The 12,746-nt window shown below is 47.3% G+C and overlaps 1 protein-coding gene across 1 annotated transcript; it reads left to right on the top strand.

Annotated features, from left to right (window-relative positions):
• The first annotated feature begins 618 nt into the window (after window positions 1-618).
• PMAIP1 (phorbol-12-myristate-13-acetate-induced protein 1) lies at window positions 619-3,574 on the top strand. Its single transcript, XM_015405835.1, has 2 exons — window positions 619-789; window positions 3,447-3,574. The coding sequence occupies exons 1-2, from the start codon at window positions 735-737 to the stop codon at window positions 3,572-3,574; spliced, it is 183 nt and encodes a 60-aa protein (XP_015261321.1). The 5' UTR covers window positions 619-734.
• Window positions 3,575-12,746: the final 9,172 nt, after the last annotated feature.

Below are 12,746 nucleotides of genomic sequence, written 5' to 3' on the forward strand. Positions count from 1 at the left end.
GGAAGCCTTCGCGTTGCGTGCAGGAACAGTTGTCACAGACACTCTGTGTGTGAGAGAGAGAGAGAGAGTGAGAGAGAGATCTGCGGGCCCGAGCGCCTGTCCCGCGCCCTCCTCCAGGAAAGAGCCGCTCCGAATCGCTGAATTAATCATTACCAGGCAGTTTTCGTTTTTCCTCCGCGCCCAGCCGCGGCTGAACCTGTTTCGATTTCCTTTTCAGCCTGGGCGTGTTTTGTTTTCTCGCCGCCAGCGCGGTAAAAACCCACGTGGCGCAGGGCAGCGGGAGGAAAACGGCCCCGGCCGCCTCCCCTTGATCTTTCAGGCCGGGCTTCCCGCGGCCCCCTCCGGCTCCAGCCCCCTTCGGATCGCTCCAGCGCGCCTGTCCCCACCCCCACCCCCCCCCGGACGGGCTCCAACATGCCCGGCAGCCGCTCCCGTCGCCCGGCGGCTTGTCCCCGCCTGCCCGGGCCTCCCGGCCTCTGATTGGCTGCCGGAGGAGGGGCTCGCCGAAAAGGGGGCGGAGATTCCCCGCCTGGGTTCTACGACGTCACTGGAAAACCCCCTGGCCCTGGGACTTGGCTCTGCGCGCCCGATCGAAACTGGCACTCTCGGGGAGGACTCGCAGCCGGGATCCGGACAGGCAGTTTCCTCTTCTCCGCCTGCTGCCGCCGCCGCCGCTGCTGTTCGAGAGCTCCCTCCAAGAGAAGCCGGCTGGTGCCCTGCGCTCCCTTCCCGGGATGATGCCCACCAAAAGCCTGCGCAAGCCCGCGCCTCACAACGCGGCGCCCGCGGGCACCCCCGACCGACGAGGCCACCGCGCCAGGATTGCCCTCCCCACCCCCGACACAAGTGAGTGGCTCCCCATCGCGCCCTGAGCTGAGTTATGGGGCCAGGGGATGAGGGGGACCGAGGGGATCTTCTTGTAGGACGGGGAGGGGAGGGGCGGGCGGCTCGGTGGCAGAGCATCCGCTTGCCAGGATCAGGTAGGAGGTGACGGCTCCCGCCTGGCTTGCATTCATCCGATCTGGGAAGCTAGGAAGCGTGAGCCCCGCTTGACACTTGGATGGGACACCACCAGGGAAGTCCAGGCTTGCTGTGCAGGGGCAGGTGACGGCAAACCACCCTTGCTTGTCTCCTGCCTTGAAGACCCTCTGGTGACTTGACGGCGCTTTCCAGCACCACCGGCAGGTGATGTGAAAGGTCTCAGCCCGAGACGCCAGTCAGAGACTACTGGATGAACTCCATTTAAGGCAGCTTCGTGTATTATTGAGGGAAAGGGGGAGAATAAAAGGGACCCCTTGCCCATCCAGTCAACCACTACCCCCTTCCCCCGATCAAGACTACCTAAGCCCTGCGTCCTTCTCATCTCCGGCTACTTGTCCCCCTCACTGGAATCTGAGCGGTACAAGCTTTAGTTCAAAAATGTGAGTCTAATGGCACCTTAAAGTAAAGGTAAAGGTTCCCTTGCTCGAAAGCCAGTCGAATCCGACTCTAGGGTTGCGGTGCTCATCTCCGTTTCAAAGCCAAAGAGCCAGCGCTGTCCGAAGACGTTTCCGTGGTCATGTGGCCGGCATGACTAAACACCAAGGCGGACGGAACGCTGTTACCTTCCCACCGAAGTGGTCCCTAGTTATCTACTTGCAATGTCTTGCTTTCGAACTGCTAGTTTGGCAGGAGCTGGAACTAGAGACGGGAGCTCACTCCTTCATGCAGCACACTCGGCACCTTAAAGACCAACAAACTTTTCCAGGTGTAAGCTTTTGTGAATCAAAGCTCACTTCATCGGATACTGGTAGAATGAAGGTCCATCGGTCCTGTTACTTCTGCATCCTGACCCCAACTGGCCCTGCTTTCCAACACCCCTCCCACCTTCTGACCTGGACACAAGGGCTCATGGACCTGTACATCTATAGACCTCATTGAGCCCTAACCTGGATGGCCCAGGCTGGCCTGATCTGGTCAGATCTCAGAAGCTAAGCAGGGTCGACCATGGTTCATACTTGGATGGGAGACCACCAGGGATGCCCAGGGTTGCTAAGGCAGGTGGATAAATATTTCAGTAAACTAAACATAATTCTCTGTCCTTCTTTCTCCTGGTCATGGTGTCACAGATGCAACCCACTCTGTGTCCAGTCCCAGTTCTGTTGCCATTTATGACCCATGAAGACCAGAGCTTTAGGACCCATATTAAGCTCCCTAGTTATTCAGGTATGAACTTCAACAGGACAGTGGATGGATTAGAGGCGTGACAGGGCAATAGCATGCTAAGGTTTTATTCTTATATATAACAACAAGAAATAACAACAATAATAAAGGATTTTCTTAATGCCTTGATTTCTTTTTCTGTTGCCTTGACTTCTTCACTTCTCTGACTGGCAGCAGCTCTCCAGTGTCTCGGGGGGGATGGGACTGTTGTATCCCCTGCTAATTGAACCTGGGAGCAATGTTCCCTCTAAGCTGTGGAGTCTTGTGAGCAAAAATTCTACTTTGTGAGCTACTGGCATTAAAGTTGTGAGTCAGCAATTTGGCTACTGCACAGATTAGTTTGCTCTGGAGCCGTCCTTCCTGAGCTAAGACAAAAATGTGTGAGCCGGAGGCTAAAGAACTGTGAGCTAGCTCACACTAACTCAGCTTAGAGGGAACACTGGCCTGGGACCTCCTGCATGCAAAGCAGATGTTTCACCACCGAGCCATGACTTTCTCCGCTATCAGAATTATCCATGGAAAGGGATGCCTAGGAACAAGATCCAGTGTTCTTGTGTTCAACCCGTCTGCCTTTTTTCCAATTCCAAATACCATTTTACTGTAGTACATAAATCAAGAGTCACACCTTTGTGCATTTTTGGAATACTCCAAGCTACTGTGCATTTCCAAAACTTGTGCTTAAAATCTGCCTCATTATGGTCATATTTTGACCATATATATTTGTCAGTATGATATAAGCAGTTTAGTCTTGGGTGGGAGAGGGGATCCATCGGTATATTATTTTGTAAAAAAAAATTCTTTCATCCTGCTCGTAATAGCAGCGATGGCCGTGGCTGCAAAAACCTTTCACCAATTGTCTTCAGATGCTTTTGGCTTAAGGTGTTCAAATGTCTGAGGTAGTTCAAGATTCATATTTCACTGTTATCATTCCAGGAAAAAAACGGTACGGGCATTTTACAACCTCTCTGTTGGGCAGGGACTCTGACGTACCCTCTGCATGCCTGAAGGTCTTTCCTTCTGCTTTCACTGGACTGGACAGTTGAATGCATTTATTATATTGCCACCCGGTCCACAGAAGCATATGAGGACACCGGGGTATACAGAAGCAAGCCATGCAAAGCATTTCAAGCTGTGGTGGTTAATATCTTCCTAGTAACAAGTTCAGAATGGAATTTTACAGTTATACAGCCATAATCAGAACAGGTGAGGAATGATGCGTTTGTATGTGTTTTTCCCCCTTACAGAGTCCGAGGAGGTGACGGAATGTGCTTTGCAGCTACGCAAGATCGGGGACAAACTGAACCTCCGCCAGAGGATTCTGAACTTGATCGCAAAGCTTTTCTGCCCGGGAACTCAAGAATGTTTGGAGTGAAAGCCAAAGATTGAAAGGAAACGAGTGTTTGGGAAGAGCTGGTGTGTGTATGGCTGGAGTCCTACTGAGCCTTCTGTGAGACCCGGCGAAAGAACGTGTCTTGCAAACTTGGGCTGCCAGTTTCCTGTTTCCAAGGAAGGCTGCTGTAATATTGATTTCTTCAGATGATGCGTCTGAAAGCGGGCGTGAAGGAAACGCAGCGAAGAAAATTGTTGGGATTTACAGTTTACCAGTGATGTTGATCTGTGAAGTGCATTGGAAGAAAAAAAAGAAGAAGAAGGAATCTGGGAGTGGCAATCTAACCCAGAGTTTGGCATTCTGATTTCCGTGGTTCTGGAATTCGTTCGCTCAGCTGTTATGCTGTGCTGAAAAAGTTAATGGAATTTCATGCACAGCGAAGGACTACGATGTCTTGTAAACGCTGGACTTTGATATACAGTCTAGGTCAGTTTCTTAGTTCTTGACGATTCTCATTTTCCAGAGTTTGGAGTCCCAGACCTAGTAAACTGGGAATGTTTTCCTTGACAGGTCCTTTATTTTGTTGAAGATGTTGTATGTCAGTAGATGAATTCATTAGGAAACAAACGGTAAAACTATGAATGATGAAGATGAAGCTGGCACGGCTTCAATTTTGACATCCCAGGGTATGCCCTATGGGTAAGAATTATAAGTTGTTGTTACTGTTGTTGAAGCTGTAATTAATTACTTTGGAATTGTGAACCAAAGCGATATAATATATGTAACTGTTCAAACTATGCAGTAAGGGTTGCATCAGATAGCCCTTTGAGTAAAAATGAAAAGGTCAGAATTCTTAGCATTACAGAAATAAATGGCACATATTAATCAAAGATACAGTTCTTTGTGTGTAGAGAAGGTTACAGATTTCCTTACAGTGTTAGAAGTGCTTGAACAGAATAAGCTCTAGAATGGAACAGTCAATTAAAAGAGGAAATCACATTACAATATAAAATTTTGAAGAAAAATAATACATTTCTTATACTTTATTTTAAAAAAACCCACCACATGTCTCTAGGATTAACTGTTACAGGTACTTCTCAAGAGAGAGCGATTTGAAAATAGATCTTTGCCCCATTCAAGAGATCCAAGTACGATCAGAAGTTGACAGGGATCTCTTCTAGATCCAGGGTTTCCATTCCTTGCAGGAGTGAAGAATGATTTGTGAGGGAATGAGTTGTCAGGATGGGGTGCTTCTGACTAAGTGTACGCAGGAAGACTATTTAGTCCAGATCTGTGTCACATTTTTGGCATCCCAAATGAACTGCATAGTCCCTGGATCTGGACTGACACCAGACAGACCTCATCGATTATTCCGTAGCTGTCTTAATGTACATTCTGTGAATTAGAAACTGGCTGTCAATTGAATGAAATGTATACTGGCCTTAATTAAACCCTATCTGGACTGGCTGAGGAGTGAGAGGTCTTTAGTGTCCTTCTGCCAAATAAAATCACAGAATGATGACTTGAACACAAGGCAAGCATATTTGCTTTGATTCTCCCCCCCCCCCCCAATTTTAGATTGCCTTGCTTGAAAGACTCAGTTTTAAAAACTGTTTCATGAGATTGGTCCATTTCCTCCTGGTTCACAAATGTGGTTTTGTTTTGTTTTTTGGTGACTGAAGTACCATTTCAAATCTGAATGGCTAACATTGCTTTGATCCATTGCATAGGCCACGTTCCGGATAGGACGGGTGTTTTAGTGGAAGCAAACACTTGTGCATTAATGAAGTGTCATTTAAAGTCTATGGTATCATACTTATTTATATTTCTATGTTTTCATTTTACGAAGGGATTTTTTTTCTCCTTTCCCTTGTTTCATGTCTCGATGCTGGCCAACTGCAGAGGATGTTGCTCTGCTAAACGTGTGTGTTTGTCAGGGACACGGTTTACAGCAAAAGAGCTCGTTTGGAGCATCTCAGTTTTGTGCACGCACCATTTGTGCGCTGCTGTTCTGAAACAGCTCCATTTTTTTGTTGTTGTTCTGTGTTACAAACTGTTTTTTTGTGATGCTGTTTTGCTAAAATAAATAAAGTTGACGTGTTTGCCAACATGCTTGGCCGTATGATTTCTTTAGAATTGGAACAGTCACATCACGCCACCTGCCTCATTTGCACTTGAAACGCAGGCTATACATAAGGGACAGGACATCGATTTGCATACCTCTAAAATCCAGTTGCCAACATTCTGTCTGAGTTTGGTGACAAAGAATAAAGGGTGCTAATCCTTGGGGGGGGGGAGTCTCCCTTGTGACACCATCTAACCCAGTAATTTCTCAGGGCCAGCAAGCCACAAACGGCGGACTGGCTTGATTACTCACAAGTAGAGGCATTATTAAAATGCCCCCAGGTTGCCCTTTAAATCACTTAATGTGCTTGAGACAAACTGGTAGCGGCCAACATTCCCCCTGGTGGGTCTGGCCAGTGTTTGAACTGGGGGGGGGGGCAGGCTTTTCAAAGTGCTTTGATCTGTAGCAATTAGCAGGTGAGAATGCCTATCTCCAGCTGACACAAGATTCACCTGCTCATTCCGTCCTATCAGGCTGCAGTTTGAAAAGGTACCAGAGGCGCCCCCTTGGTTTTTTGCTCTGCTTCAGGACATCCCGGGAATCTTAGAAATGAGGCCGGGAGACGCTGATAACGGATCTCCTTTCCAAGCCTTCTTTTTCTCTCTGCTCTTGCAGTGGTTGGCTGTTTGAAATTTATTCCTGGAAGGGGAATGTTTGTACTGGGCCTCAGGAGCAGGAGCTCGGTGGCTGCCAAACGGAGGTGGGATTGAACATTTGGGGAGTTAAAAACAAAAAAGACATCTGCATACAGTTGCCAGGTCCAACTCAGGAAATGTGAAGTCACTTGCTTAACAAACTAGTCGGAGTGCGATTCAGCAAGAACACAGCTTTATTCTTCAACTCGAACACAACTCCAACACGGATCAACATCTGATAGCCAGAACAGCCTTTACATGGCAACTGTCCTGCTTTTAAACATCCCCGGCTAATGTAGCCACACCCACTGTACAAATACCAACAAATAAGGTTGTTCACATAAGGACCAATCACGGTCGTTCCCGCTCAGGGAGCTTGCTGTGAAGTGATTGGTTTGTTACTTCCTGGGCTAGCAATACTATTGGATGGATTTGGATCCTAGCCCAGGATGAAGCTTAACATTACAAGTCAATGAGATGTTTCACATACATCATGCATTCCATGGCAGTTTTGGAATACACTACAGGAAATATCTGGGGCTTTGGGGGTGGAGCCAGGAGACTTTGAGGGTGGAGCAAGGATGTGACATCACTTCTGTTATGTCACTAGGGTTGCCAGGCGAGGCCAGCAAGCCAGAAGGGAGTTCTGGCCATCACATTTGAGCATTCCTTTTAAAAACACTCCTTGTAAATGCTTTCCTTCCATTGGAAAATGGTCCATTTTTCCAGGAGAGGCACCACCAGCTATGCTGAACATTTGGTGCCTCCACCTCAAAAAACAGCCCACCGCCGACCCAGATACCCATGGATCATTTCTCCATTATACCCTATGGGGACCGGTCTCCATAGAGTATAACGGAGTGCCCAGCAGCCATTCCCGCCCCCCTGCTTTCTGACATTGCTGAAATGGAGGGAGGGGCTCCGAACCAGGGGATCCCCTGCCCCCAACTGGAGATTGCAAAACAAAGAGGGAGATCACGGGATGGAAGTTTGGAAAGAAGTAAACAACCGTGATGTATTATGTCAAAAAACTCTCCAAAGACCAGAAATTTCATTTTCCAATATTTCAGTTCACTGGAAGAAATTCAAATGCCATAGTTTTAATGCTGCTGGCCTGGATCGCCAAGGCTAGCCTGATCTCATCAGATAAGCTAAGCAGAGTCAGCCCTGGTCAGTATTTGGATGGGACACCTCCAAGGAAGACCGGGGTCGCTACACAGAGGCAGGCCATGGCCAACTACCCCTGAACATCTCTTGCCTTGAAAAGCCCATGGCGCCCCCAGAAGTCGGCTGTGACCAATGCTCCCTCTAAGCCATGGAGTCTTGTGAGCAAAAATTCTACTTTGCGAGCGACCGGCATTAAAGTTGTGGGCGAGCAATTTGGCTACTGCATAAATTAGTTTGCTCTGGAGCCCTCCTTCCTGAGCTGAGACAAAAATCTGTGAGCTGGAGGCTAAAAAACGGTGAGCTAGCTCACACTAACTCAGCTTAGAGGGAACGCTGGCTGTGACACCCACTTGCAGTAGCACACCTGTCCATGTTCCTACGCAACAGTGCGATCCTGTGCAGACTTATGTCCATCGAAGTCCACTGGTTTCAGAGTGTTCTGACTGTAGTAACTACATAGGTAAAGGTAAAGGGTTCCCTTGCTCGAAAGCCAGTCGAATCCGACTCTAGGGTTGCAGTGCTCATCTCCGTTTCAAAGCCGAAGAGCCAGCGCTGTCCGAAGACGTTTCCGTGGTCATGTGGCCGGCATGACTAAACACCAAGGCAGGCGGAACGCTGTTACCTTCCCACCGAAGTGGTTCCTAGTTATCTACTTGCAATTTCTTGCTTTCAAACTGCTAGGTTGGCAGGAGCTGGAACTAGAGACGGGAGCTCACTCCGTCATGCGGCACCCGGGTCTCGAACTGCTGAACTACTAACCTTCCACAGCCTGCAGTTCAGCGTCTTAACCACTTGAGCCAACGCAGCTACATAGGATTGCCCTGTAAATCAGTGATTATTATTCACTGTTTATAAGGAAGGGAAAGACAACATGGTGGTGCGGATAGAACATGACCGTCACTCCAGACACTGGGTGGCCGAGCTGTCACTCAACAGAGGACTATAGGGATCTAGCCCCCCCCCCCCGGTAGGGATTTGCAGTGGAGAAATCCTCCCCGAGTGTTAGTTACCCCAGCTGCCATGCAGATGGGTGTTTTGGGAGTCTCGAGCACAGTAGCAAAACGCTCCTTCTTGTGGCAGGTATTGTGACTTCTCTGCGTGGATGTCCAGATGCATTTCAGACACACCCCAAGATGGTATCTAAGCTGGCAGCTGCGTTAATTATGTGCTGTGGGGTAATTTCCTGTTATGTGATGTCCATACAGAATCCTTGAAAATCTTTAGAGTCAAAGTTTTGAGCTGAAGAGGAGGAGGAGGAGAAGAAGAAGAAGAATCTCCTTCCCTTCCTCTCCCCACAACAGACATCCTGTGAGGTAGGTGGGGCTGACAGAGCTCTGAGAGGACTGTGACTGACCCAAGGTCACCCAGCTGGCTGCATGTGGAGGAGTGGGGAATCAAACCCGGTTCTCCAGATTAGAGTCTGTTGCTCTTAACCAGTTCACCGAACTGGCCCTCTCTAGAGGGTCCGGTCCAGATTTTTCCCACCCTGACTATGCTAGATAGCCAAGCCAAAGACTTGATGACCTATCCCAACGGGAGAAAGAACATGTTATTGCTTTATTAGCAATGCTGTGTTTTTAGGCACTGAAGGGGGGGGGGCTAAAATGGATGAAGGGCAGTTTTGCTAGAATGCCATATCTGGGGTGTGGCTTTGATTCCTTCAAAACCTAAAATCACTGACGAGCTCCCCACCCCATTCACGCCAACTACAATCTAGGAACACCTTTCCAGAATCCACTATGATATCAGCGGGTTTTCTCTGCCTGACAAACATTCCAACACCTGACGAATGCTTGGAAGCCGTTCACATAACTGAGCGTGGCTACCTGGCCAGGGACCCTTTTCTGCTATCTTTACAGTTTGCCTTTCGGGTGAGTAATGCCGCATGTGGATCTTGGTCTGCAGTTCTCCAGGTCTGTGAGCAGAGAAATGTAACTCATAGTAAGGCCATCTGTTCTGCCACAGGTGGAGTAGACAGCCCTGAGTACCAATAAGATACCAGTTAACCCATCCACCGTGAACAGAATGGACATCATACTAGCTTATGTAGCGCTGGTGTAGCATGTCAACCGTAAGGTCCAAAGACCCCAGTTCAAACTCCAGTGTGGTCACTGCCGCAAACTCACCTGCTGGCCTCTGCTGCCACCACCCTTTCTTGATCTGCATTAGAAAAAACAAAAGTATCCAAACCATTGGCCATGTTACAACCCCACAATAAGCAAAAGGAAACCAAAAAGGAGGGGGACCAGCATACATGAAATGGTACAAAGCACAAAGAACTGCTGGCTGAAATCACTAAAGGTAAACAAAAAAATGAATAAAAATAACACAATAACCATATCTGCAATAACGTGGGGATAATGGTATTAGCCTGCCTTATAGAGCTGTAATTATTACTGATAATGTATTTGAAATGTGCTATATAAAAATATTAATTATTATACCACAAGGTGCTTCAGGGTGGGAATCCATCTTTTGTAAGGAGTGAGAAATTAGGGTTGCCAGCTCCAAGTTGGGAAATACCTGGAGATTTTGGGGGTGGAGAATGCGGAGGGCGGGGTTTGGGGAGGGACTTCAGTGGTGTATAAATGCCATAGAAACCACCTTCCAAAGCGGCCATTTTCTCCAGATGAACCAATCTCTGTCACCTGGAGACCAGTTGTAAGAGTGTGAGCTCTCCAGCCACTACCTGGAGTTTGGCAACTGTCAGTGGGATTTACCCAGTGATCTACCGATTTCTGAAAAGCCATCCTCAGCCTTCTGATCCAGTTGGGCCAGATGCTTGTGTTTTAAAAACGAAACCTCTGAAGTTGTTATCTTTGTGTTTGGAGTATTCCATAGACTGAACAACAACAAAAATAGCTTACTACGCTGGTGTCTCTCACGCTATCTTTTCAGCAATTATTTCCTGTTCTCTTTTGCCTGGTTTTTTTTAACTTTCCCCTTTTCACTCATCCCTCCTACAGCATATGGTTCTTTGTCTCTCTCCCCACCCTGCTGCCTTTCATCAGATTTAGGAAGCGTCTCCTATTGAGGTTAACGGGTGGGGTTAGTCCAGTCACCATTAGTTAGCGGAGTGCTTAAATAAAGCTACCAACACAGGAGCGTCACTTTACCAGGTTACTCAGCTTCCAAAGCTACACAGAGCCATGTTGCAAGTTTAGAAGAGAAATACTTCTCTCTTTATTTCAGAAGTACACTTTGGATGGGAAAGAGCAGAGACCGATAGATTACTAACTTAGTAGCTATTTTCTGCTGTTTCTGACATATTTATTGCTTTACAACTGTTGACCTTATAACCTTAACTTGTTATTTAGTTTTTGACTTTGCATAACTTAAACATCATCATGTTACATGTTAATTTGTTGTTAAATCCCTGTCTATAAGTTTAGAACTTCATCTACCATTCCAGTGTATTTGAAAAAGTGTGCCTTGCACACAAAAGCTCACACCTTGAATAAACTTTTGTTGGTCTTAAAGGTGCCTGACTGGACTCTAAATTTGTTTTACTAGCTAAAGGATGGAGGCGGATGCCAAGAGAGGACTGCATGTCCCTCTCTTGGTGCATGCCAGTAGAGAGCAAGTCTTCTTTCAGAGTGAGAGAGAAGCAGGAAAGGGAAATTGGTCCCTGAGATCACAATTTACATATCAAAGAGGACAGAGGCAGAAGAGTAGAGACAGGAAGAAAGGTCAGTGTGCCTGTCTAGCCATCTAGCCCCTTTTGCCACTTAGTCTGGAGGTCAGAGGCAGGGGACATCGCACCTGGAACTTCCAACATGTCCTACAAGGAAAAGAAATAGCAGCTGCCTTTCGGTGGGGGAGGGAATCTGAACTGTGGACTCTTTGACAGAATCCCCTCCGACTCTCCTTTTTTATCAGATAGAAATTTATTAAGAAACCCCCCCCCTTTCACCCCTCTCCTTTTTATACAGATTCAGTAGTGTTTTCAAGCAATCCAAGAAAAAGAAGGGTCTGCAATTCCAGCCCAGTTAAGATATAAGGCCCCTCCTATATTGGCAAGAAACAAACAAACAGCCAAAAAAAAGGTAATCCGTTTTCTTCTCTCGCTTCGCTCGTTGAATATACGATTTATATCAATTTATTCGTTTTTAAAAACGGAATGCTAGCATTTATCGGTTTGAAGCAGCAAGATGAACCTCATTTTGAGTTCCTGGCATGTTAAGGATGAATACTCCACGGTGCTTTTCATGTCGTCAAGACGGCTTTCTTGAGCTTCTGCCTGGAGGTTGTTTCGCATCTGCTTCTCTTACTCCAGGTCTTTTTTCAGTCTTTCCAATTCTTTCCTGTGTTCTTTTCTCAGTGTTTCTACAACAATCAAAAGCTCAAAGATCTGAGCCTCGAGCTCTTCTGTAGACTCTCCTTTATTGAAGTTTCTTCCTGTTCCCTCTTGGGATGTAGGACGACCCAGAACTGTACTGCTCCACATCTTCATCTAGTTTTTGCTAGCCCCGGTAAGGATAGAGGCAAATTTAAGCCCCAGTTGGAATTTCCACAAGAAACTGGTTTACAACTGGAGCAGAAAGCTTTCTGGAACTGACCCAATCTGGAAATAGCATATGAGGCAAGTCTAACACCGTTTTGAACCAGGTATGCAATGTTGTGATGTCTCCAGGCTTTGGCAAAGCAGGGTTGCAGCCACAGGGGGTCATTGGAGAAGGACCAGACCCAGCAGGGTTGCCAGCCTCCAGGTGGGACCTGGAGATCCCCTGGAATTACAGCAGACCTCCAGACTATGGGCAACTTCGGGCCAGTCACACGCTCTCAGCCTAATTTATCTCACAAGGGTTGTTGTGAGGATAAAACAGAGGAAAGAACAACCAGGCAAGCTGCTTTGGGTCTGTCTTGGCGGGGAGGGCAGGGTATCAGTGTGACAAATAAGTAAATAAAAATTCTCTGTAAGCAGTCTTGAAGAAAAACGGAATATAAATATAGAAAATAAATTTAAAAGCATCTATTTTGAAAAGTACTGTGACTTACTTAGTGAATTCAGCTCTCATACTTTATTCGGAGAAGAACAAGACAAAGTAGCCGGCTCGCAGGCCGGCTTATATGCCCCAAGGAAATCACACCCACACACACCCCACACCCGTGAATGGTCTATTTGCACTGATTAGATGGTTATGTACGCGGACCGCCACCAGGGGTCCACGGCACAGTCAGGAGCTTGGCTCCCCTGAACAATAGGAACATAGGATCCTAGTTCCCCCAGGACCGACCAATAGCCACTTTGGCAGAAAATTTAAACCCTCCAATGGGACTAGGGGGT

Source organism: Gekko japonicus, unplaced genomic scaffold, assembly GCF_001447785.1.
Source record: "Gekko japonicus isolate JY-2015 unplaced genomic scaffold, Gekko_japonicus_V1.1 scaffold201, whole genome shotgun sequence".
Lineage (NCBI taxonomy): Eukaryota > Metazoa > Chordata > Lepidosauria > Squamata > Gekkonidae > Gekko > Gekko japonicus.

What these genes read in the sequence shown, in the direction of transcription:
- PMAIP1 (XM_015405835.1), top strand. Translation starts at nt 735, where the DNA reads ATGATGCCCACCAAAAGCCTGCGCAAGCCCGCGCCTCACAACGCGGCG. An exon ending in TCACAACGCGGCGCCCGCGG is followed by an intron (nt 790 to 3,446) that starts GCACCCCCGACC and finishes TCCCCCTTACAG; the next exon opens with AGTCCGAGGAGGTGACGGAA.